Genomic DNA, 26,322 nt, shown 5'->3' with positions numbered 1-26,322 from the left:
ATATAACGTCACTAACGGTAAAAAATATTCTAACCATTCCACTATGCCTTCTTTGGCGTTGTAGACTGCCGGCATTTCTATATATATGTATATATATATATTTATATATATATATATATATATATATATATATATATATATATATATATATATATATATATATATATATATATATATATATATATATACATATATATTTTAACTACCAACCATTATTTGCTATATTGTGAGCGCTGTCTTCACATTGATTGCTTGAGTGGTCATTCTCCCTATTGTGTCCAAACACACTATCATCAGTATCGTATCGCTGGGCTCACGCGATCCTAATCATCATCGGAGTTCGTTGGTTTGGCTGGCTGCTGAGTAACGACCGCCGGAATAAACACCGACCTGCATTAGGCCTGCTTGCCTGCTTTCCTCTCTCAAGTGGTGGAGTTGCTTGTCGGCCCCGTCCTCTGCCGCTCCCAGCTACACCCCTGGAGCTCCGTTCGGGTCGACGTCTCCCGCTCCACGAGCCAACGATGCAACGAGAAAGCGCGTCGGAACACAGCGCTCCACCGCCCTCGGCATGGGTGATCACAGGCCACCAGCGCGACCCTCCCTCCTTCGCTGGTCTTCGGGGTGAAGATGTCGAAGATTGGCTCGACCAGTATAATCGCGTCAGCCAATTTAACCGGTGGGATGGTGCTTTTAAACTGCGCGATGTTCCATTCCACCTAGACCTGGTCGCAAAGACATGGTACTTCAACAACGAGGCAACCTTCGAGAACTGGACCGATTTTACTCAGCATCTACGCAAAGCATTCGGCACCCCGTCAGCTCGCGCCGATGGCGCCAAGAAAGATCTGGGTTCTCGCGTCCAACGTCCCGACGAAACATATGCGGCTTACATCGAGGACGTCCTCTCCCTCTGCCGCCGGGTGGACGAAAGCATGCCAGAGGCCGATAAGGTGCGGCACATCTTGAATGGCATTGCTTCATTTGCCTTTAACGCCCTCGCTATCCAGAATCCCCTGACAGTCAGCGATGTGCGGGAGACCTGCCAACGCCTCGATCAGTTGCAGTCACTTCGCCTTCAGCCTGAGCCAGCTCCTCTGGATGGGAACACAGATCTGCGCACTCTGATACGCGCAATCATTCGTGAGGAGCTAGGCACCCGTACCTCACCGTGTCTCCAGCGTGATCACTGCCACCATAGCCCATCTCCGCTGCGGGATTTAATCAAGGAGGACCTGGCATCCATGACAGCGTACCCACCGGCAAATTCGACTCCTCCTGCCCCTTACATGACGACATACGCAGAGGCCGCTTCAAAACACCCCTTGTTCGTGGAATCGCCTCCGCTTTCGACGGCTCCCGGACATTTGACGGCCATTGCCCCCTCTCGGGGTGCCCAGGCGTATTACGCGCACGTGCGCCCCGACCGCCAGCTTTTCCCTCGGAAGCGCCCGGTTTGCTACTACTGTGGAATTCGGGGCCACATTTCCCGCTTTTGCCGAAGACGCCAGCAGGATGAACGCCGAGGGTACGAGCGGGATAACGCCCGCTTTGCTTATGGTACTTGTAGAAGCACATACGTCCCTCCTAATCGCCGTTCTTCCCCGCCTCGCGATTCTTCTGAGTTTTCTCAGCGTAATACGCCAACCCGACGCAGATCGCCTTCGCCCTACCGTCGCTCGCTGTCCCCTCTTCGTCCTGCCTCACTTCCCAATAACGACCCTTCGGAAAACTAGCACCTGCAGTTTTTTTTGGGGAAAATGCATTGCTCGAAGACGCCACAACTCCTCCTGAACGTCCATGGAACCTATTATTGGTGGAAGTGGAAGGTTTGTGTATTGAGGCACTTGTTGATACGGGGGCTAGTGTGTCAGTTATTAGTGCACAGTTATGTTCACGTCTGAGGAAGGTGAGAACTCCTTACGCCGGGCCATCCTTGTGTGGGGCAAACGGTGATGCGATTCGCCCTTCTGGATATTGTACAGTGCGGGTTACCATAGACGGGCTCGTACATTACATTCAGTTTGCGGTGCTGACTCTGTGCTCTCATGAAATTATTTTGGGCTGGGACTTTTTAACAGCGTCGTCTGCAGTAATTTCCTGCCGCGAGCCTGCGATTCACCTCACTGAGACAGGAATGGATTGTGTATCTGATCGTTCCGTACCACGGTTGGTCTCTGCCGAAGATTGTGTCTTGTGTCCCGGCCAAGATACGGTGTTTTCCGTAACGTGTGACAGTATTGCCGATGGAGATTCGTTTGCTATACCAGCTGGGAACTTCGCTTGCAAATGAGTTATAATACCACCTTGTGTCGTTCGCTTTTCACAGGGATCAGCTTTCATCGCCGCACTAACCATTGCCTTTGAGCCGATTCTGCTTCCTAAAGGCACTAAGGTTGCTTCTATTCTAAACGAGGAAGTTGGCCGTCTTGCGCTTTGCCCTATAGCATCACTCCGGCATGCCTGCGGGCAAGCGATTACGTCTTCGAGCCTTACATCCACCATCAGCACTAAATTAAGCTAGGAAAATCAAAAATCACTACTCGCCCTCCTTACCAAGCACAAGGCGTTGTTTGACAGCCATTCCCTCACTCTTGGACGAACATCAGCAGCGACTCATCGCATAGAAACCGATGGTTCTTGTATCGTCCGCCGTCGTCCCTATCGCGTTTCATCCGCAGACGACAAAATCATTCAAGAAAATGTGGACGACATGCTTCAGCGGGACATTGTTCGCCCTTCGGGCAGTTCCTGGTCTTCACCGGTTGTCCTGGTCCGGAAGAAAGATGGCTCAGTGCGCTTTTGCGTGGACTACCGAGCGCGTAACAAAATAACCCGGAAAGACGTCTATCCTATGCCCCGAATTGACGGCGCTCTGGACACGTTACACGGTGCAGAATACTTCTCGAGTCTCGATCTTCGGTCAGGATATTGGCAGATTCCCATGGCCGAAGCCGATAAAGAAAAAACAGCCTTCGCCACACCAGACGGCCTCTACGAATTTAACTTGATGCCCTTTGGACTTTGCAACGCTCCGGCCACCTTCAGCGTATGATCGATACTGTACTTCGCGGCTTGTAGTGGAAGACTTGCCTATGCTACCTAGATGATATCGTCATTTTTTCGTCCACTTTCGCTGAGCACCTTCAACGTGTGGATGAAGTCCTCACCTGTCTTGGCAATGCTGGTTTACAGCTGAACACCAAGAAATGTCGCTTTGCCAGTACCTCAATCAAAGTCTTGGGCCACGTTGTAAGCAAGGAAGGTATACGCCCGGATCTAGACAACATCAATGCGGTCCTCAATTTATCCCGGCCTCTTCGCCAGAAAGAGCTACGAAGTTTTCTGGGATTGGCTTCCTATTTCCGTCACTTCATCCGAAAATTTGCAGCAATAGCCTCACCCCTTCACAAATTACTCACACCCCGAACCCCATTCGTCTGGACCCAAGACTGAAAAAGCGTTCCAAACCCTGAAACAAGCTTTAACTTCTGGAGCAGTCCTCTGCCACTTCGATGAGTCGGCACCCACTATTCTTCACACCGATGCAAGTGGTCACGGTCTTGGTGCTGTCCTTCTTCAGCGTACGGATTCCTCGTCGGAGCGAGTAGTTGCCTATGCAAGCTGCACTTTGACTCCCGCTGAGAAGAGCTACACCATAACTGAAAAAGAGTGCCTCACCGTTGTTCGGGCAATGCAAAAATTTCGTCCTTACTTGTATGGCCGGCATTTCTCAGTGGTAACAGACCACCACGCCCTGTGTTGGTTATCCACCCTCAAGAACCTCTCGGGGCGCCTTGGCCGCTGGGTACTCCGTCTACAGGAATATGACTTCACTGTGACTTACAAGTCGGGGAGCAAGCACAGTGATACCGACGCTCTTTCCCGTTGCCCACAGCCGACCACCCACTGCCCACAGCCATCGTCTCAAAGTAACTCATCGCCTTCAACAACTCCGCTCGCGTTGCCCATGGCCCCTTTGCAAACCAGTGGTCAAGATATCCTACAAAACCTTGTTTCTCTCCAACGAGCCGACCCGTACTGCAGACGATTACTGGATCTTCTCGACGGTTCAGCATCCCCACCTAACAGCCGAACGCGCCGCCAACTAAGTGAATTTCGGCTTTCCATTGGTGGAGCCCTTTACCGCCACAATTACCACCCTACCGGATACAGATGGGTTCCAGTCGTCCCTCGCTGTCTTCAAGCCAACATCTTGGAAATTGATGACGCCACAGCTGGCCATCTTGCTTTCTACAAGACCTACGACCGCATCAAAAGCAGATTCTTTTGGCCAGGCCTTTCCTCAAGTGTCGCTAAATATGTTGCGTCCTGCCCTTCGTGCCAGCGTCGTAAACGCTCGACCTCAGCCCCTGCCGGTATGCTACAACCGCTGCCATGTCCTTCTGCCCCATTCGAAGTTGTGGGCATCGATTTGTATGGAGGATTGCTTTTCACTTCGACTGGTCATCGATGGATTGTGACCGCTGTCGATCACTTGACGCGGTATGCAGAAACTGCCCCTCTACGTACCGGTTGCGCTTGTGAGGTCGCAAATTTCTTTCTGCAAGCCCTCTTCTTACGGCATGGACCACCTCGTACTCTTTTAAGTGATCGTGGCCGAATCTTTCAGTCAGCAGTCCTTGAGGAAGTTCTCCAAGCTGCTGGTACTGCCCACAAAACCACGTCGAGCTATCATCCACAGACAAATGGGCTAACAGAACGGTTCCACCGTACACTTTCGGGTATGATGTCTCTCTATATCAACCCCGACCACAGGAACTGGAACTTCATACTTTCCTTTGTAACATACGCCTATAATACCGCCTTTCAAAGCACCACCGGATCTTCACCGTTATTTCTCGTCTGTGGCCGCCACCCACCGTCCATTCTAGGCGCATCTTTCTTTTCCTGTCCCGTGGATACCACAACCAACATCACCGACCAATTTGTTTCTCGACTAGCGCAGTGCCGAAACCTCGCACGATTGAACACCGAGTCCTGCCAAAATGACCGCAAGTCGCGCTATGACGCAGACCGCCGGGAAGTTATATTCAACCCTGGGGATGAGGTACTGCTTTCGACGCCGCTCCGTGCGCCATGACTCTGTGAAAAGTTTATGCCGCGCTTCATTGGTCCGTACACCGTACTACAGAGAACATCTCCAGTCAACTACGTCGTTGCTCCCACTTGTGGAGTCGCTGACCGACGGTGCGTGGCATCGAAACTGTTCATGTTTCGCCCCTAAAGCCCTTTCGGCGCAGATCATCCTCCCTTTGACGGCCAGGATGGCAGCTTCAGCCGCCGGGGAAACTAGTGTGAGCGCTGTCTTCACATTGATTGCTTGCGTGGTCATTCTCACTATTGTGTCCAAACACACTATCATCAGTATCGTCTCGCCCACGCATCGTTTGGTGTCATCATCGTATCGCTGGGCTCACGCGATCGTAATCATCATCGGAGTTCGTTGGTTTGGCTGGATGCTGAGTAACGACCGCTGGAATAAACACCGCCCGGCATTAGGCCTCCTTGCCTGCTTTCCTCTCTCAATATATATATATATATATATATATATATATATATATATATATATATATATATATATATATATATATATATATATATATATATATATATATATATATATATATATATATATAGCAAATAAGGGTTGGCAGTCAAGAATACCTCGGAAAGCAAAGGGGAGGTTGTGGTGGGTCATAGAAACAGATGAAGAATTTTATGAGTCAGAAAGAAAGTGGTGGAAAAATGCCCGCGGGGTGGGATCCGAACCCACGACCTCCAGAATACCGGCTGGTACGATAACTACTACGCTACCGGCGGGGCTGCTTCCCCACCACTTTGTCGGGTATTTATGTTAAGGTATTTTTGGTTCCCTGCACTTGGGGGTGGTAGCCAGCACCACTTGGACAACTCGGGGTGAAGGGGACCTTCTTTTTAACCCCCGGGGCGTGACTCGAGTGTCTACGACATGTCGAGAGTGGTCGACCAGCGTTGAACCCTCTTAAGCTACCTTTGGCACCAAGACTGCCAGAACAGAGGGTCTTGCTAAGCATATGGCGAATCAGAAAATGGGAATTGAGGGGCTAGGTGAAATAAGTATAGCCCCTCATTTCCCATTTTCTGGCACAAAGACTGCCAGAACAGAGGGTCTTGCTAAGCATATGGCGAATCAGAAAATGGGAATTGAGGGGCTAGGTGAAATAAGTATAGCCCCTCATTTCCCATTTTCTGGCACAAAGACTGCCAGAACAGAGGGTCTTGCTAAGCATATGGCGAATCAGAAAATGGGAATTGAGGGGCTAGGTGAAATAAGTATAGCCCCTCATTTCCCATTTTCTGGCACAAAAACTGCCAGAACAGAGGGTCTTGCTAAGCATATGGCGAATCAGAAAATGGGAAATGAGGGATAGGTGAAATAAGTATAGCCCCTCATTTCCCATTTTCTGATTCGCTATATGCTTAGCGTGGGCCTCTGTTCTGGCAGTCTTGGTGCCAATGGTAGCTTGAGAGGGTTCAACGCTGGTCGACCACTCTCGACATGTCGTAGACGCTCGAGTCACGGCCCGGGGGTTAAAAAGAAGGTCCCCTTCACCCCGAGTAGTCCGAGTGGCGCTGGCTAGCACCCCCAAGCGCAGGAAACAAAAACACCTGAACATAAATACCCCAGAAAGTGGAGGCTAAAGTAGCCCCGCCGGTAGCGTAGTGGTTATCGCACCAGACCGATATTCTGGAGGTCGTGGGTACGGATCCCACCTGGCGGGCATTGTTTCTCCACTTTCTGATTTTCCAAATTCTTTATCTTGAGCTGCTACATCCTCCCCTTTGCTTTCCTATGTCCTCTTATTTCTTATTTCTGTCTTATTTCTTATTCTTATTTCTGTCTTATTTTCAACGAGCCCCTCATTTCCTATTGTGATTCGCTATATATATATATATATATATATATATATATATATATATATATATATATATATATATATATATATATATATATATATATATATATATATATATATATATATATATATATGGTAGAGAACACAAGAAAAACTTCGAACAAGGTAAAAGCACGATTGTGGCCTACGTTTCAGCAAAGAGAACTTGCTTTCCTCAGGGCAATCTCTCGCCTGGCAGGCACGGTTTATATAGGGGTAGGACCCAGGTGAAAGGAGAGGGAAAGATGGAAGGGAAATTAAGCAAGCTGATTGGTTTGGGAGTGTGTCGGGGGAGAGATTGAGGGGCCAAGAAGGTTATCTAGTTTAAGCCGCGAAGTAGGTCACCCGGAAGTCAGCTGGTGGTTGATATTCGTGGAATTTTCGGAGACAAAGGATGAGAGGGTGTTTATTGACCCGCCGCGGGGTATAGGGAAAAGATCTCAGAACCGCCGGAGGCAGACCAGGCGGTGAGGGTGGGGTCCTTATCAGAAACTATCTGCAAGCCTCAGGTCAAAAAAAAAGATAGAGACGGGGGGAAACTAACTAGGTCAAGGAAAAAAGAAAAAAATGGAGAAAAAAACAGGGAGGGAAACCACATAAACCCACACACAAAAGAAAAAGCAATGACCCGGCAACTGAAATGGCACGTGTCACCCACGGCAACATTCCTGGAACAGGCCTGTCCTGAAACTCAAAAACGAAAAGATAAAGTTAGAGTGACGTACGGGGCACAAAACCACGCGGAGTAAAAAAAAGAGAAATTAAATAAATAAAATTGAATTCCAAAAGCAATGGTTGGAGGGGTGAGGGCGAGTATTAAGCTAGACGCTAAGGAATGAAACAAAAAGAAATTAGGTGACCAGGTACAGAGCAGAGTGAACGGTCATAATCTTTGGATGAGGTATATGCACGAAAATGCCTAATGCTGTATTCCCGGTGAATATCACAAGGATTCCAAGTTGCCCTTAGACGCATTAATTCCAGCAGGTTCCATGGAGTTGAATTTGTGAATTAAGTAGGATTCTCGGTATTTCCTGTCCCTAGGAGACTTAAAATTTGACTGAAGTATATATAACTTAAGGTCATCAAAATTGTGGCCTGGTTGCTTGAAATGCTGCGCTACAGCTATGGAGGATTTGCTAAGAGTATCTGCCCGGTAACCATTAAGCCGTAGGCTCATAGGTTGGCTCGTTTCGCCTATATACTGTTTGTGGCACATTGAGCATACCAACATATACACAATGTTGGATGAAGTGCACGTAAAACTTGAATTATTCTTGTGGACATAATTACTGGCTGTGCTTTTTACAACGCAGTCTGTTTGCAGGTGCCTACAAGTCTTGCATCTGGGGCGGGAGCAGCTAACTATGACTGGTTGCTTTGAAGGCCCTGTTTTAGCATGCACTAAAATATCTTTTAGATTCCTGTTTCTCCGGTAGGTAACTTTTGGTGCTTCCGGGAAAGTCTTTTTAAGTCGGTCGTTACTGGCTAAAATGGGGTAGTACTTCCTAGAGCACTGCACGGGCCTGATTTTAAGGCCCGAGCCCGGCCCGAGCCCGCTTTGTGAAGTCCGAGCCCGACCCGGGCCCGTAAAATCAAGCCCGAGCCCGGCCCGGGCCCGGGAATTTATAAGTGAGCCTAGCCCGGGCCCGGCCCGGGCCCGTCGTCTCAAGCCCAGGCCCGGCCCGGGCCCGTCGTCTAAAGCCCACACCCAGCCCGGGCACGGTCTTTTTTTTTTTTTTGAGCCTACGGAGGGCCCGCATGTGTGTGATCAGGCCTGGTCTTAGACGTTGAAGAAAATTAGTTTATTATATTTGGTCGAGTGTCTTCGTAGCCGGAAATCAGACGGAGCATCTAGTCTGTACAAGTACGCCCTGAATTGTAACGCAAAAAAGGGGTTTAAAAGTACACGTGGTTTAGCTCACACCGTCTGCAGTTCACGCCACCGGGGCGTAATAATAGCTCGTATTCTTACACGAGAGGCACCATCACCTTTGATGACCAGACTCTTGGCAGCTTCATGTGGTTGTTTCGGTCACAAGTTGGTATTAATGAAATTTCTTGCTCGCCATTTGAATCCACGAGTATGTGCGTGCGTTGAAATATTTTCCCTGGAGTAGGTGTTAAGCGGTGGCGCTTCTCTAGCACGCGAGTTTGATTTCCAGCCACAGCAGCCGCATTTAGATTGGTTCGACATCTAAAACCCACGTACATAGACATAGGTGCACAGCTCCAGGGTGGCTTAATTAATTCCTTCCCCTCTAGGGCATTCCTTGTAACCGTATCTTTGATATGTTATACACCTAAATATAAAATCTTGATGCAGTACATGAAATGTCATTAAAGTTACAGTATAGTGACTATCAGCCCTAGCAAAACACGTTTTTAAAACAATGTGTACAACTAACAGCAAGAAGCGCGTAAAAGTAAACTCAGAATATTCAATTTTATGCTCTTTTCTACACTTCACGTCGGAACTATTAAGGGCCTGGCCTATGAATTCAAGCCCGAGCCCGGCCCGGGCCCGTGGCGTTGAGCCCGAGCCCGGCCCGGGCCTGCGGCACTGAGCCCGAGCCCAGCCCGGGCCCGCGGCACTGAGCCCGGGCCCGGCCCGGGCCCGCCAATAACCGACTTCGGGCGGCCCGACCCGGCCCGGCCCGCGGGCCGGGTCGGGCCCGGGCTTTCGGGCCGGCCCGGGCCCGTGCAGTGCTCTAGTACTTCCGCAGTATATTGTTTACGTTTGGGAGGGCGTTTGAAAATTTAGTTATTAGGGCAGGTGGCCTGGCGCTTTCGTTTTGCCGCTGTTTGTTGAGAACGTCATCCCTTTTGAGATTAGACACACGTTGCTACGCGTGATCGAGCGAGCTTTTGGGGTGGTTCCTGTTCATAAGGGTGGCCTTGAGTTCGTCTAGGTGCTCTACGTAGTCACTGTCATCACTGCATACTCTTCTAAGCCTGGTGGTTTGTCCTACAAAGATCCCTTGTTTGTAGTGTCTGGGGTGATGGCTTTTATAATCTAGGTACTGCTGCCTGTCTGTTGGCTTCCTAAAAAGCGTGGTTTTAAGTTTACCGTTGTCTAGAATGACGGTAGTATCTAGGAAGTTCACTTCTTTTTCAGGATACTGGCAGGAGAATTTAATAGTCGGATGCGAAGAATTGAGATGGGATATAAACGTTTCTAGAGTCGCGTGACCGTGTTCCCAAATCATGAAGATGTCGTCTATGTAGCGGAGGTAAACCTGAGGTTTATGCGGAAAAGAGCTTAATAGGGTAGTTTCAAGTTGCCCCATGAAAATGTTGGCATACGTCGGTGCGAATGGAGTACCCATGCCTTGTTCCAAAAACTAGTAAAAAGTAAGAAGAGTCAAATACAAAATAATTGAGAGTTAGAACTAGTTTTGACAAAGTTATGTACACTTCTGGTGCCTATTGGTGCGGGTTCACTGATAGAGATTTTGAAATCGCTTCAATACCTTCGGCGAACGGAATGTTTGTATACAATGCAGCAACGACAAGAGTAACAAGGAGGGTTCCACTGGGTAGGCGCCCGCCCTTATTTATCTCTTCTATTATGCGGAGGAAGTGGGGGGTGTCCTGAACGAATGAAGGAAGAAGAGCCGGAATGTCGGATATGTGATGATTCAGAAATAGAGATAGTGCTTCGGTTTGGGGTATTGTTATTCGAAACTATGGGTCTGCAAGGAATGTCGGCAGTGAACAATACTTCTACGGGGACTTTATGGACTTTTGGGAGGAGGTAAAAACGTCCTGCATGCTTATTATTCGGTTTCATGAAATTTAAATCAGTAGTCGTTATTAATTCTCTGGATCGTAGACCTGTGAGGCTCTGAAGGATTTTTAGGCTGTATTCCTGGCTCGGATCGTTATCTAAGGGCTTGTAGTGGCAAGGGTTATTGAGCTGCCTATAAGCTTCATCTTTGTATTTTCCCATAGGTAAAACAACTACACTGCCACCTTTGTCGGCTGGCTTTATGACTATGTCGGTTCTGGCTGATAGGCAATTCAGGGTAACTTCTTCCGACGGAGTTAGGTTCTTGCGCTTGTTTGATCGCTTAGTTGTTGCCAATATTTCTCTTGATACTGATTTTAAGTACAGATCCAATTCTGGAGATTGATCTACATCTGGAGTCCAAGTGCTAGGAAGGTGGAGGGTGCGTTCGTTAATGTAAGGTTGGTCCTGCTTCTCCGAAAAAACTCGCTTAGTCTCATTCTCCGAGAAAATTCAGTGAGATCTTTCTGTAACTCGTATTCATTCAAACTGTTATTTGTGGGACTGAAAGGTAGACCTCGTTCTAGGATACCTTTTTCGTCGGCCGTTAGTGTTTTGGAAATGTCAATAACGTTGCTGGGGCAGGTAGCGAGAGAGCTCGTTTTTTCTATAGGATTATTCGCTGGGGGAGGAGGTTCAATTAAAGCAATCTCTGTATCGAGGGGGAACATTACATGACCTAGTACTTCATAGTCGCGGCTATTGAGAGGCTGATCTCCTACAGTACATGCTGCATTTTGCGAGGGAAGTTGGTCACGCTGAAACTTAACCGCTTGCTTATTGCTAAGGTCATTTTCCTTACGATTTATGAAAATATTGAGATCGAGTTTCTCCTGCTCGGTTAGTGCAAGAGCTTCAATCTTGTCGTTGAAGAGGCTGAGTTGGCTAGTACAGTGCTCTCTAAGAATTTCTAGGAGGGAAAGAGAAGCATTATTCAGAATATCTTGCCACCTGGCAGCTAATTCAGGAGGGAGCTCACCAAGGGCACATAAAACGTTTAGGCGGAGGCCTTTGGGGATCTTTTTGCTTTGAAGATACGAGGAGTACGTTTTTAGATGAACTCTGTAGTTGGTTTGTTTGCCGGCTAGTTTTCGAGCTTTGAGGAAAGAGCGGGATTTAGGGGTTGTAGCATACGGCCTACTCGGTGGTAGTCATTTGTGTTTGTTCCGAGCAGACCTCCGGGGTGACACTTTTTTGCTTGGAGTCAGTTAGGGGGGCTGCTAGGGGTGAGGTCCACATCGATGCCTGTTTGGGTGCCTGTTTGCGTTATACTGCGTGTTGGGGTCTGCGTGAACCATGAGGGTGTTGTCTTTGGTGGGTCGGGTTGTTGTTCGCTCACGTGCTGTACAGCTGGTGTTGCGGCCACGTCCACGGTTTGTGTGCTGGCGTCACATGTGCTGTTCTTAGGTGGACATAGCATTTCGCTACCGTTGGGGGTGTGAGGTTGGTTCTGTTGTTCTCCTCAGCCTCTGCTTGATGTTTTCCTCAGCCTGTGCTTGATGTTTTCGGAAATCAGTCGGATGCCTCGAAATTTAGGGTGTAGTCCGTCCTTGGCCAGGTGTCCTAGGGGGTCGTGGTGAATTTTTGCGTGGTGGAGGATGTCAACGTTTCCTGTGTTGTGTCCAAGGTACATGAGGAAGTCGTTAAGCTTAGCTGACCTTTGTGAGTGAGCTAGAAGTCTGTGTGTCTGGGGTATGTCTGGCTTGTGTTTGTTGTCGATCCTGGGAAGTACTGTTGTCAGGGTTATCTTTGCTTTGGGCCTGTTGGTATGAACATCGTGAACAAGAGTTTTCATGGCCTCCATGGTGCTTTGAGCGGTGTTGTTCTTTAAGTCGTTAGTGCCAAAGTGCAGAACAAAGTGAGTGATGTTGCGTGGGGCGGCGTCAATCAGTTTTCTGATGTCATGGGTTGTGGCGCCGCTTTGAAAGCTGATGTATGGTGAATGTTGTCCGGAAGGGAAGTGGTCGTGAATGTACTTAAAGTGGCTATCACCGATGAGAGCTATGTGTGCCAGGGAGAGGAGAGGGGGCTTACCTTGCTCTGTCATCTTCGTACACGAAATCCAGGGAGTAGTAGATCTTTGAAGATGGTAGAGAACACAAGAGAAGAAAAACTTCGAAAAAGATAAAAGCACGATTGTGGCCTACGTTTCAGCAAAGAGAACTTGCTTTCCTCAGGGCAATCTCTCGCCTGGCAGGCACGGTTTATATAGGGGTAGGACCCCAGGTGAAAGGAGAGGGAAAAATGGAAGGGAAATTGAGCAAGCTGATTTGTTTGGGGGTGTGTCGGGGGAGAGATTGAGGGGCCAAGAAGGTTGTCTTGTTTAGGCCGCGAAGTAGGTCACACAGAAGTCAGCTGGTGATTGATATTCGTAAAATTTTTGGAGAGAAAAGATGAGAGGGTGTTTATTGACCCGCCGTGGGGTATAGGGAAAGGATCTCAGAACCGCGGGAAGCAGACCAGGCGGTGAGGGTGGGGTCCTTATCAGAAACTATCTGCAAGCCTCAGGTCAAAAGAAAAGATCGAGACGGGGGGAAACTAACTAGGTCAAGGAAAAAAGAAAAAAATGGAGAAAAAAAACAGGGAGGGAAACCACATAAACCCACACACAAAAGAGAAAGCAATGACCCGGCAACTGAAATGGCACGTGTCACCCACGGCAACATTCCTGGAACAGGCCTGTCCTGAAACTCCAAAACGAAAAGATAAAGTTAGAGTGACGTACAGGGCACAAGACCACGCGGAGTAAAAAAAAAAGAGAAATTAAATAAATAAAATTGAATTGAACTAGCATGGGTACTCCATTCGCACCGACCTATGCCAACATTTTCATGGGGCAACTTGAAGCTACCCTATTAAGCTCTTTTCCGCATAAACCTCAGGTTTACCTCCGCTACATAGACGACATCTTCATGATTTGGGAACACGGTCGCGCGACTCTAGAAACGTTTATATCCCATCTCAATTCTTCGCATCCGACTATTAAATTCTCCTGCCAGTATTCTGAAAAAGAAGTGAACTTCCTAGATACTACCGTCATTCTAGACAACGGTAAACTTAAAACCACGCTTTTTAGGAAGCCCACAGACAGGCAGCAGTACCTAGATTATAAAAGCCATCACCCCAGACCCTGCAAACAAGGGATCTTTGTAGGACAAGCCACCAGGCTTAGAAGAGTATGCAGTGATGACAGTGACTACGTAGAGCACCTAGACGAACTCAAGGCCACCCTTATGAACAGGAACCACCCCAAAAGCTCGCTCGATCACGCGTACCAACGTGTGTCTAATCTCAGAAGGGATGACATTCCAAACAAACACCGGCAAAACGAAAGCGCCAGGCCACCTGCCCTAATAACTAAATTTTCAAACGCCCTCCCAAACGTAAACAATATACTGCGGAAGTACTCCCCATTTTAGCCAGTAACGACCGACTTAAAAAGATTTTCCCGGAAGCACCAAGGGTTACCTACCGGAAAAACAGGAATCTAAAAGATATTTTAGTGCATGCTAAAACAGGGCCTTCAAAGCAACCAGTCATAGCCAGCTGCTCCCGCCCCAGATGCAAGACTTGTACGCACCTGCAAACAGACTGCGTTGTAAAAAGCACAGCCAGTAATTATGTCCACAAGATTAATTCAAGTTTTACGTGCACTTCATCCAACATTGTGTATATGGCGGAATGCTCAATGTGCCACAAACAGTATATAGGCGAAACGAGCCAACCTATGAGCCTATGGCTTAATGGTCACCGGGCAGATACTCTTAGCAAATCCTCCATAGCTGTAGCGCAGCATTTCAACCAACCAGGCCACAATTTTGATGACCTTAAGTTATATATACTTCAGTCAAATTTTAAGTCTCCTAGGGACCGGAAATACCGAAAATCCTACTTAATTCACAAATTCAACTCCATGGAACCTGCTGGAATTAATGCGTCTAAGGGCAACTTGGAATCCTTGCGATATTCACCGGGAATACAGCATTAGGCATTTTCGTGCATATACCTCATCCAAAGATTATGATCGTTCACTCTGCTCTGTACCTGGTCACCTAATTTCTTTTTTTTTTCATTCTTTAGCGTCTAGCTTAATACTCGCCCTCATCCCTCCAACCATTGCTTTTGGAATGAATTCAATTTTATTTATTTAATTTCTCTTTTTTTTACTCCGCGTGGTCTTGTGCCCCGTACGTCACTCTAACTTTATCTTTTCGTTTTTGAGTTTCAGGACAGGCCTGTTCCAGGAATGTTGCCGTGGGTGACACGTGCCATTTCAGTTGCCGGGTCATTGCTTTTTCTTTTGTGTGTGTGGGTTTATGTGGTTTCCCTCCCTGTTTTTTTTTTCTCCATTTTTTTCTTTTTTCCTTGACCTAGTTAGTTTCCCCCCTTCTCTATCTTTTCTTTTGACCTGAGGCTTGCCGATAGTTTCTGATAAGGACCCCACCCTCACCGCCTGGTCTGCCTCCCGCGGTTCTGAGATCTTTTCCCTATACCCCGCGGCGGGTCAATAAACACCCTCTCATCCTTTCTCTCAAAAATTCCACGAATATCAACCACCAGCTGACTTCCGTGTGACCTACTTCGCGGCTTAAACTAGACAACCTTCTTGGCCCCTCAATCTCTCCCCCGACACACTCCCAAACCAATCAGCTTGCTCAATTTCCCTTCCATCTTTCCCTCTCCTTTCACCTGGGGTCCTACCCGTATATAAACCGTGCCTGCCAGGCGAGAGATTGCCCTGAGGAAAGCAAGTTCTCTTTGCTGAAAGGTAGGCCACAATCGTGCTTTTACCTTGTTCGAAGTTTTTCTTCTCTTATATATATATATATATGTATATATATATATATATATATATATATATATATATATATATATATATATATATATATATATATATATATATATATCTATATAAGGGTTGGCGGTCAAGAAAACCTCGGAAAGCAAAGGGGAGGTTGGGATGGGTCATAGAAAGAGATGAAGAATTTTTTTTAGTCGAAAAGAAAGTGGTGAAAAAATGCCCGCCGGGTGGGATCCCACCCGGCGGGAATTTTTTCACCCCTTTCTTTTCGACTAAAAAAAAATTCTTCATCTCTTTCTATGACCCATCCCTACCTCCTCTTTGCTTTCCGAGGTTTTCTTGACTGCCAACCCTTATTTTCTCTCTTATTTCACGGAGCCCCTCATTTTCCATTTTCTGATTCGCTACATGCTTAGCGAGGGCCTGTGTTCTGGCAGTCTTGGTGCCAAAGGGAGCTTAAGAGGGTTCAACGCTGGTCGACCACTCTCAACATGTCGTAGACACTCGAGTCACGGCCCGGGGGTTAAAAAGAAGGTCCCCTTCACCCCGAGTAGTCCGAGTGGCGCTAGCTACCACTCCCAAGCGCAGGAAACAAAGATACCTTAACATAAATACCCGAGAAAGTGCTGGGGAAACAGCCCCGCCGGTAGCGTAGTGGTTATCGCACCAGACCGGTATTCTGGAGATCATGGGTTCGTATCCCACCCCGCGGGCATTTTTTCACCACTTTCTTATCGACTAAAAAAAATTCTTCAAGTCTTTCTATGACCCACCGCAACCTCCCCTTTGCTTTCCGAGGTTTTCTTGACTGCCAACCCTTATTTTCTGTCTTATTTCACGGAGCCCCTCATTTCCCATTTTCTTATTCGATATATATATATATATATATATATATATATATATAGTATAAGTAAAGAGTCGGATACACAGCAAGAACAATAACAAACAATGTTTACTTACGTAGCGGCAACGGGACTTGCCTTCATCAGAGTAAAGTTACATGATTTTGCTGTCGCACACATATCGAACACATTTCTTATATAGGTTTGCATAAAACTGTGAGAAGGAGCGGAAAATGTTTCGGAAATGGAGAGTGTGCATACAGTCAGGCTACGCCTGTGTTAAAACATCAACAAACAAAAAAAAAAGGGGGGGGGGGAGCGAGAGAGAGAAAAAGGGGTCGTGTTAACAATGCAGCGTTCAAGGTTGCCCCATGACGGGTCAACGTATGCCGCGCGGGCTGCAAGTTCAGACAATGGGGGAAACTGGACAACCGCGGTTTGAAAAGAAAGGGTAGAGTATACAGTAAGGTATTCAGTGGCTGGGGAGACTGGTTCGGGGGGAAGCGAAGATGGGTGTGCCCCCCGCTGATGAAGAGAATAGATAGGGGGTACAAAAGAGCATTTCACAGAAGCTAGCAATTGAACAGGAAATAGGTAGGGTCACAAAAGGTTAAACATGAATAGATCACAAAGAATTAAACATTCTTAAGTGGTGGTGGGAACGAGGTCTCCTTCCCCAGGACAAATGGCATTGTTGAGCCGCATCAGGCTAATAAAGCTGCTGTATTAGGAGAGTTTCTGCGAATTCTGATGGCAAACTCGAGGGTAGGAATAATGAACATAGTTATAACTTTGTTCATTTTTGTACTATGTTCATTATACCTACCCTCGAGTTTGCCATCAGAATTCGCAGAAACTCTCCTAATACAGCAGCTTTATTAGCCTAATGCGGCTCAACAATGCCATTTGTCCTGGGGAAGGAGACCTCGTTCCCACCACCACTTAAGAATGTTTAATTCTTTGTGATCTATTCATGTTTAACCTTTTGTGACCCTACCTATTTCCTGTTCAATTGCTAGCTTCTGTGAAATGCTCTTTTGTACCCCCTATCTATTCTCTTCATCAGCGGGGGGCACACCCATCTTCGCTTCCCCCCGAACCAGTCTCCCCAGCCACTGAATACCTTACTGTATACTCTTCCCTTTCTTTTCAAACCGCGGTTGTCCAGTTTCCCCCATTGTCTGAACTTGCAGCCCGCGCGACATACGTTGACCCGTCATGGTGCAACCTTGAACGCTGCATTGTTAACACGACCCCTTTTTCTCTCTCTCGCTCCCCCCCCCCTTTTTTGTTTGTTTGTTTGTTTGTTGATGTTGTAACACAGGCGTAGCCTGACTGTATGCACACTCTCCATTTCCGAAACATTTTCCGCTCCTTCTCACAGTTTTATGCAAACCTATATAAGAAACGTGTTCAAAATGTTTGCGACAGCAAAATCATGTAACTTTACTCTGATGAAGGCAAGTCCCGTTGCCGCTACGTAAGTAAACATTGTTATTGTTCTTGCGGTGTATCCGACTCTTTACTTACACTATTTCTGCGCGCTTTGTGACTTTATCTTTCTCTAGATTTATATATATATATATATATATATATATATATATATATATATATATATATATATATATATATATATATATATATATATATATATATATATATATATATATATATATATATATATATATATATATATATATATATATAGAAATAAGGGTTGGCAGTCGAGAAAACCTCGGAAAGCAAAGGGGAGGATGTGGTAGATCATTGAAACAGATTAAGAATTTGGAAAGAAAGAAAGAAAGTGAAGAAAAAATGCCCGCCAGGTGGGATCCGAACCCACGACCTCCAGAATACCGGTCTGGTGCGATAACCACTACGCTACCGGCGGGGCGATTTTCCCATTCACTTTCTGGGGTATTTATGTTAGGTATGTTTGTTTCCTGTGCTTGGGGGTGGTAGCCAGCGCCATTCAGACTAATCGGGGTGAAGGGGACCTTCTTTTTAACCCCCGGGTCGTGACTCGAGTGTCTACGACATGTCCAGAGTGGTCGACCAGCTTTGAACCCTCTTAAGCTCCCTTTGGCAACAAGACTGCCAGAACAGAGGCCCTCGCTATGCATGTAGCGAATCCGAATAGGAAATGAGGGGCTCGTTGAAAATAACACAGAAATAAGGGTTGGCAGTCGAGAAAACCTCGGAAAGCAAAGGGGAGGATGTGGTAGATCATTGAAACAGATTAAGAATTTGGAAAGAAAGAAAGAAAGTGAAGAAAAAATGCCCGCCAGGTGGGATCCGAACCCACGACCTCCAGAATACCGGTCTGGTGCGATAACCACTACGCTACCGGCGGGGCGATTTTCCCATTCACTTTCTGGGGTATTTATGTTAGGTATGTTTGTTTCCTGTGCTTGGGGGTGGTAGCCAGCGCCATTCGGACTATATATATATATATATATATATATATATATATATATATATATATATATATATATATATATATATATATATATATATATATATATATATATATATATATACATACATATATATATATATATACATATATATATATATATACATATATATAGGGTTAGTAGAGGGCGTGATACATCCACGAGACGAAACAAACACACGTCAGACATGCGCCAGACGCACAGACTTATAGCTCACTCTCAAAGGTCAGCTAAGCTTAACGACTTCTTTGTGGACCTTGTACAATAAAAAGAAAACGTTGACGTTATTCACCGCGCTAACATTCACCACGACCCACTAGGACACCTGGCCAAGGACGTTTTACACCCTAACTTTCGAGGCGTCCGACTGATTCGCGAAAATATCAAGTACAGGCTGAGGAACTCAATTAAGGTTACGCCCCCCACTACACGCATCAGCCTCCCGTCTGCGGCCAGCACCGAACAACAGAACCAACCCAGCATTCCCAACAGTAGCGAAATGTCATGTCCATTTAAGAGTAGCACATGTGGCGCCAGCACATAAACCGTGGACGTGGCCGCAACACCAGCTGTACAGCACGCAAGCGAACAACAAGAAGACCCGCCAAAGACATCATGCTAAGTGTTCACGCAGACCCCAACACGCACTAGAATGCAAACAAGCACCCAAACAGGCATCGATGTGGATCTCACCCCTTGCAGCCCTCCTAGACAACAGACTCCAAGCAAAGAAGTGTCACCCCGGAGGTCGGCTCGAAACAAACACAATTGCCTACCACCGAGTAGACCAGATGCTCCAACCCATAAATCCCGCTCTTTTCGTAAAGCTCGAAAACTAGCCGGCAAACAAACCAACTACAGATTTCATCTCAAAACGTACTCGTATTTCCACAGAAAAAAGATCCCCAAACGCCTCCGCCTAAAAGTTAGTTGTTTACTTGGTGTGCTCCCTCCTGAACTAGCTGGCAGGTTTCAAGGTATTCTGAATAATGCTCCGCTTTCCCTCCTAGAAATTCTTAAGAGACCATTGTACCAGCCAACTAATCCTCTTCAATGACCAGATTGAAGCTCTCCCGCTGACTGCGCAGGAGAAACGAGATCTTAATATTTGTATAAATCACAATATAATGATCTTAGCAATAAGCAAGCGGTTAAGTTTCCACGTGACCAGCTTTTCTCGCGAAAAACAGCTTGCACTGTAGAACATCAGTCTCTCAATAACCGGGACTATGGAGTATTAGGTCATGAAACGTCCCCCCTCGATGCAGAGATTGCATTAGTACAACCTCCTCCCCCAACAAATAATTCTATAGACGAAGCGAGCTCCCCCGGTACCTGCCCCAGCAACGTTAGTGACATTTCCAAAACACTAACGGCCGACGGAAAAGGTATCCTAGAACAAGGTCAAACTCTCTGTCCCAAAATAACCGTGTGAATGAATACGAGTTATAAAGAGATCTCAGTGAAATTTCTGGTAGAGTGAGAGTGAACGAGTTTTTTTAGAAAAACAGGACCAACCTGACATTAACGAGTGCACCCTTCACCCTCCTAGCACACGGACTGCAGATGTAGGACAATCCCCAGAATTAGATCTGTACTTAAAATCAGTATGAAGAGAAATATTGACAACAACTAAGCATTTAAACAAGCGCAACAACTTGACTCCGTCGGAAGAAGTTACCCTGAATAGCCTATCAGCCAGAACCGACATAGTCATAAAGTCAGCCGACAAAGGTGGTAGCGCAGTTGTTTTACCTATGGGAAAATACAAAGATGAAGCTTATAGGGAGCTCAATAACCCTTGCCACTACAAGCCCTTAGATAACTGTCCAAGCCAGGAGTACAGCCATACAATCCTTCAGAGCCTCAAAGATCTGCGATCTGGAGAATTAATAACGACCACTGACTTAAACTTCATGAAACTGAATAATAAACAGGCAGGACGTTTTTACCTCCTTCGAAAAGCCCACAAAGTCCCCGTAGAATTATTGTTTACTGCCGACATTCCTTGCAGACCCATAGTTTCGAATAACAATACCCCACCGAAGCATTATCTCTGTTTCTGTATCATTACCTATCGGACATTCCGGCTCTTCTTCCTTCATTCGTTCAGGACACCCCCCACTTCCTCCGCATAATAGAAGAGATAAATAAGGGTGGGCGCCTACCCAGTGGAACCCTCCTTGTTACTCTTGACGTTGCCGCATTGTATATAAACATCCCTTTCGTCGAAGGAATTGAAGCTATTTCAAAAGCTTTATCCCAGAACCCGCCCGAGCATGCGCCAGAAGTGTACATAACTTTGTTAAAACTAGTTTTAACTCTCAATTACTTTTAATGACTCGTCTTACTTCTTGCAAGTTCTTGGAACCAGCATGGGTACTCCATTCGCGCCGACCTATGCCAATATTTCCCATGGGGCAACTTGAAGCCACCCTTTATGCTCTTTATGTGGTCACCGAATTCCGTTTGTTTTCATTTCTTCGCTTCGAGATAAGTACGCGCCGGCATCCCTCCATCCTTTTCTCTGGAATTCCATTTTATTTTTATTTTTTCTGTCTTTTCTGCTCCTCTTTGTCTTGTGCCCCGTACTTCCCTCTAACTTTATCTTTTCGTTTTTTAGTTTCAGGAAAGACCTGTTCCAGGAATGTTGCTGTTGGCAACACGTGTCATTTCAGTTGTGCGGTTATTGTTTTTTTCTTTTTATGTGTGTGTGTGTGTGTGTGTGTGTGTGTGTGTTTGGTTTTTCCTACCTTTTTTCTTTTTTTTCTTTTTTCCTGGACCTAGTCAGTCTCCCCCTTTTCTACCTTTTCCGCATAAACCTCAGGTTTACCTCGGCTACATAGACGACATCTTCATGATTTGGGAACATGGTCGCGCGACTCTAGAAACTTTTATATCTCATCTCAATTCTTCGCATCCGACTAATAAATTCTCCTGCCAGCATTCTGAAAAACAAGTGAACTTGCTGGATACTACAGTCATTCTAGACAACGGTAAACTTAAAACCACGCTTTTTAGAAAACCAAGAGACAGGCAGCAGTATCTAGATTATAAAAGCCATCAATCAAGGCACTGGAAACAAGGGATCTTTGTAGGACAAGCCACCAGAATTAGAAGAGTATGCAGTGATGACAGGGACTACGTAAAGCATCTAGACGAACTGAAGTCCACCCTTATGAAAAGTAACCACCCCAAAACTTGCTCGATCAGGCGTACCAACGGGAATCTAATCTCAAAAAGGCTGACGTGCTCAACAAACAGCCACGAAACTAAAGCGCCAGGCCACCGGCCCTAATAAGTAAATTTTCAAACGCCCTCCCGAACGCATAATTATCCTGCGGAAATACTACGCCATTTTAGCCAGTAACGACCGACTTAAAAAGACGTTCCCGGGAGCACCGAGGGTTACCTACCGGAGAAATAGGAATCTAAAAGATATTTTAGTGCACGCTAAAACAGGGCCTTCAAAGCAACCAGTCATAGCCAGCTGCTCCCGCCCAGGTGCAAGACTTGCAGGCACCTGCGGACATACTGCATTGTAAAAAGCACTGTTGGTAATCATGTTCACAAGATTAATTCAAGTTTTACGTGCACTTCATCTGACATTGTGTATATGTTGGAACGCTCAATGTGCGATAAACAGTATATAGGCGAAACGAGTCAACCTATGAGCCTACGTCTCAACGGTCACCGGGCAGATACTCTTAGCAAATCCTCGATAGCTGCAGCGCGGCATTTCAACCAACCAGGCCACAATTTTGATGACCATAAGTTGTATATACTTCAGTCAAACTTTAAGTCTCCTAGGGACAGAGAATACCAAGAATCCTATTTATTTCACAAATTCAACTCCGTGAAACCTACTGGAAATAATGCGTCTAGGGGCAATTTCAAATCCTTGCAATATTCACAGGGAAGATAGCATTAGGCACTGTCGTGCTAGTACCTTATCCAAAGAATATGACCCCTCCCTCTGCTCTTTATGTGGTCACCGAATTCCGTTTGTTTTCGTTTCTTCGCTTTGAGATTAGTACGCGCCGGCATCCCTCCATCCTTTTCTCTGGAATTCCATTTTATTTTTATTTTTTTCTGTCTTTTTTGCTCCTCTTTGTCTGTGCCGCGTACTTCCCTCTAACTTTATCTTTTCGTTTTTGAGTTTCAGGAAAGACCTGTTCCAGGAATGTTGCTGTTGGCGACACGTGCCATTTCAGTTGTGCGGTTATTGTTTTTTCTTTTGTGTGTGTGTGTGTGTGTGTGTTTGGGTTTTCCTACCTTTCTCTCTTTTTTTTCTTTTTTCCTGGGCCTGGTTATTCTCCCCCTTCTCTACCTTTTCTTTTGACCTCGGGCTCGCAGATAGCTTCTGATAAGGACCCCTCTCACCGCCTGTTCTGCTTCCGGCTTTTGAGAACCTTTCGGTAGGCCATGCGGCGGGGCAACAAACACATTCTCATCCTTTCTCTCCAGGAATTTCAGGGAATATCGACCCCCAGCTACTTCCCTCTTACCGACTTCGCGGCTGAAACTAACTATACAACCTTCTTTGCCCCTTAATATTTACCCCTACATACTTCCAAACGAATCCGATTTTTAAATTCAACTTCCTTCTCTCCTCTCACCTGAGGACCTACCCCTATATAAAGCGTGCCAGCTAGGCGAGGGGTTGACCCGACAAAGGCAAGTCTCTTTGCTGAAACGTTGGCAACAATCGTGGTTTCTTCTACCTTGTTCGACGTGCTCTACTACCTATACGTCGGAAGCGTGTGCTGTGTCGAGATTTTCCTCTTTTTGTTTCAATAAACTCAGTGGTTATTTAGCGCTCGTCCTGTGTAATTCCTCTCTTTGTCCTGCGTTTTCGTGCGCTTTTAGTCACTATGTCTTCATACCAACTTGCGCACTTGTCGGTGCTCCTAAGGTGATATTCAATGCTAGATACTGCGTCTTGGGGAGGTACAATCGTGGCAAATGCGCCTTTACAACGGTTCTTGGCCACCCGAGTAAGCTGGTACTTTTTCCGCCAGCATCTGCCGAACGTGGGAGTAAGTCGTCTACCATGAGCGGTTGGGAATACGTATTTGAGCGAAAAAAACCCCTATTCAGGCTAATTTGTGTTTTGTTGGCAGCAGTTCGTGTTGAGTGCCCTTACATACGCTGCAAGTCAACAGCAGGCTTTTTACAGGGTTAAAATGCGGTGTCTCAACCCCTTTAGAATTACCTACTAATGATATATTTTTGGTAAGTTCTACCTTTATGCATAAAACAGCAGTTATCCCATTCTAGTAGCTATGCTTGGTCCCGCAATTTTAAAATGACAAATGTTATCGGAACCGGTCCGCTACACTCGTGTTTTAATAGCTTCCTCGCTATTTCTCGGTTTTAGGGAACAACTGGGTGTCCTACTGCACTCCGCGGCGACTCCGTGTGGCGCAACCATTTAGAGTGGGAGCCTGGTGCGGCTCGTCAGGCGTGTTGATTGTCGATGCGTGAGGGCGCTTGCCGTGCATGCACAAGCTGACGCCATAGCCTATCACTGAGCCTGCATATGTTAAATACGATAGTCTTTCCCGGGCTACCTAAACGAAGAAATATTGGTCTGTCTTTATGTCTGTTTGTCTGTCTGTGACGCGATTCAGCCACCCGGCCATAGCGAAAGAGAATCTGCGCATTAGTGGTATGTACTCACAGCCAAATCTAAACGTCTAAGTCCGGTTAGTATGTACATACTTGTCAACATTGTTGAACAAAAACGAGGCTACGAAATATAAGGACAAAAATTAATACGCAAGGGATATTTACAGTGTTCCTTTATAAAAAAAAACTTCACAGATGCTTGATTTTCGCGTGAAGAGATACTACATACACTGCAGAAACACGAATTCTGTACATTATAGTGGCATTTTAAAAAATGAAGCGCCAACAGTTACGAAAACGTCCACTAGGTAGGCTCCCCGTTCTGCGTTCTGCTTGGAACGCACGTGTACTATGGCAACGCGGTTCTATCAACGTTGAAATGGGGCGCTTCGATTCATGCGCGTCTTCACCGTACTGCAGCGCTGGCATCGAGGAATCTGGCCTGTAGCAGTGGAACGCGGTAAATTTAAATAGTTCTGAGCAAACATTTTAGAGTGTTTACCTTGGGAGAAGCGCGACGGAAGAGGACCAGCACGAGAGGTGAGCGTGAAAGCAAAGGGAGGCATTTACTCGGCAAATGTCGGCATAGACTATCGTCTTTTGTCGACATTTGAAAAAGAAAGTTGCAGATACGCGGCCAATTTTTCTTCCGCGCATCAATATTTCACCTTTGCGAACGTAAGTCACAGACCACTTGGAAGTATGCGCGGTGCATGAAACGGTAACGAGGAATAGAATCAATTCGCATGTATACAATCAATTCGCATTCGAACTTTTTAGGAAAGCGTGACTGAAGTAAGTGTACACACGTTTATCCTTACGGTGACGTTCCTGTTCGACATTGTGCAGAGTTTGGCGAGCAGCGCTTTTTGTTGTTTTCCTTGAAAGCTGTCTTCAGCGCAGAGCTGGGATTTTCTCCAGGGATTCATGTTGCAGACGGTGACGGCTGGAAACTGCACTTGCTTTTGCTGCGTGGAGAAAAATGCAGGGTAAATTTGCAATACCAAAACGACACAAGGGACACACTAAATGTGGCACCTCTTCGGGGGATTGAAATGTACAAATATGTTTAGGTAAAAAGAAAAGCCAGTAGGTTGCCGACATAAACCGACAACCATAGCCACAGATAGAACAAAAGCTTCTTGCGATATATGTATAGAATGGGCTTGCAGTTACATAAAATAGCATAAAATGGCACTATTGTTATAAAGTCTGAGTAAAGGTTAAATAATATCCCCAGCACGCAACTCTTGATACCAGCCTGTTATAAAGCAAGTTGAAAAAATTGGGTAGTACCCAGATCTAAAAACAACGCCCTGTTAAATACTTCGTTGCCGATAAACCCTTTGAGGTGGCGCGCAGTTTTTACCTGCAAACTCTGCGAATGACCTGAAAGCCCACAAGTCGCTGACCTTGACCATCTTCTATGGAGATGCCCTGCCTTGAAGGGCCAGAGAAACCGCGCACATGCGCTCATTCCTCCTCAAGTCAGGCCACAAACGCTGCTGGAGTGGACCCATCCCGAAGGGTCTACAGAAGAGAGGAAGATGGCCCTCGACTCTCTCCTCGTATATTTCCGAGAAGCCGCCGTACAGGACCACGTTTAGTCGGGACGCTCTTCCTCCTACTCCCTTCCCCAATCTCCCCCTCCGGCGAAGGCAAAGGTCAAGGCACGGAGTGTAATTAGGATTAATAAATACATATTACCACAACAGCACTTTATCTGTTCGAACTGATCATCTTTACTTTAAAATATGGGCTGATGTAACGTCGATAGAAACAGTGGACCTGGAGCATGAATCTTTCGTGCACCAACCGGTAAACACCAAAAATAAATTTTTACTCA

General features: G+C 46.3%; 1 protein-coding gene and 1 non-coding gene across 2 annotated transcripts in view; one reads left to right on the top strand and one right to left on the bottom strand.

Annotated features, from left to right (window-relative positions):
* The window catches only part of LOC144180658 (acid-sensing ion channel 4-B-like), a 93,492-nt gene that overhangs the window by 51,751 nt on the left and 15,419 nt on the right, over positions 1 to 26,322 (bottom strand). The window contains exon 2 of the mRNA XM_077708964.1: positions 25,298 to 25,444. Within this exon, the coding sequence (XP_077565090.1) occupies positions 25,298 to 25,444 (147 nt within the window). The remainder of the gene's footprint in view (positions 1 to 25,297; positions 25,445 to 26,322) is intronic.
* On the top strand, positions 6,710 to 6,782 carry Trnai-gau (transfer RNA isoleucine (anticodon GAU)). The gene has a single exon. It is a non-coding gene; the product is annotated as a tRNA-Ile (tRNA).

Source organism: Haemaphysalis longicornis, unplaced genomic scaffold (genome assembly GCF_048455015.1).
Source record: "Haemaphysalis longicornis isolate Haplotype H1 unplaced genomic scaffold, Haemaphysalis longicornis Haplotype H1 scaffold_4, whole genome shotgun sequence".
Taxonomy (NCBI): domain Eukaryota; kingdom Metazoa; phylum Arthropoda; class Arachnida; order Ixodida; family Ixodidae; genus Haemaphysalis; species Haemaphysalis longicornis.
This window is presented reverse-complemented; position numbering and strand designations above follow the sequence as displayed.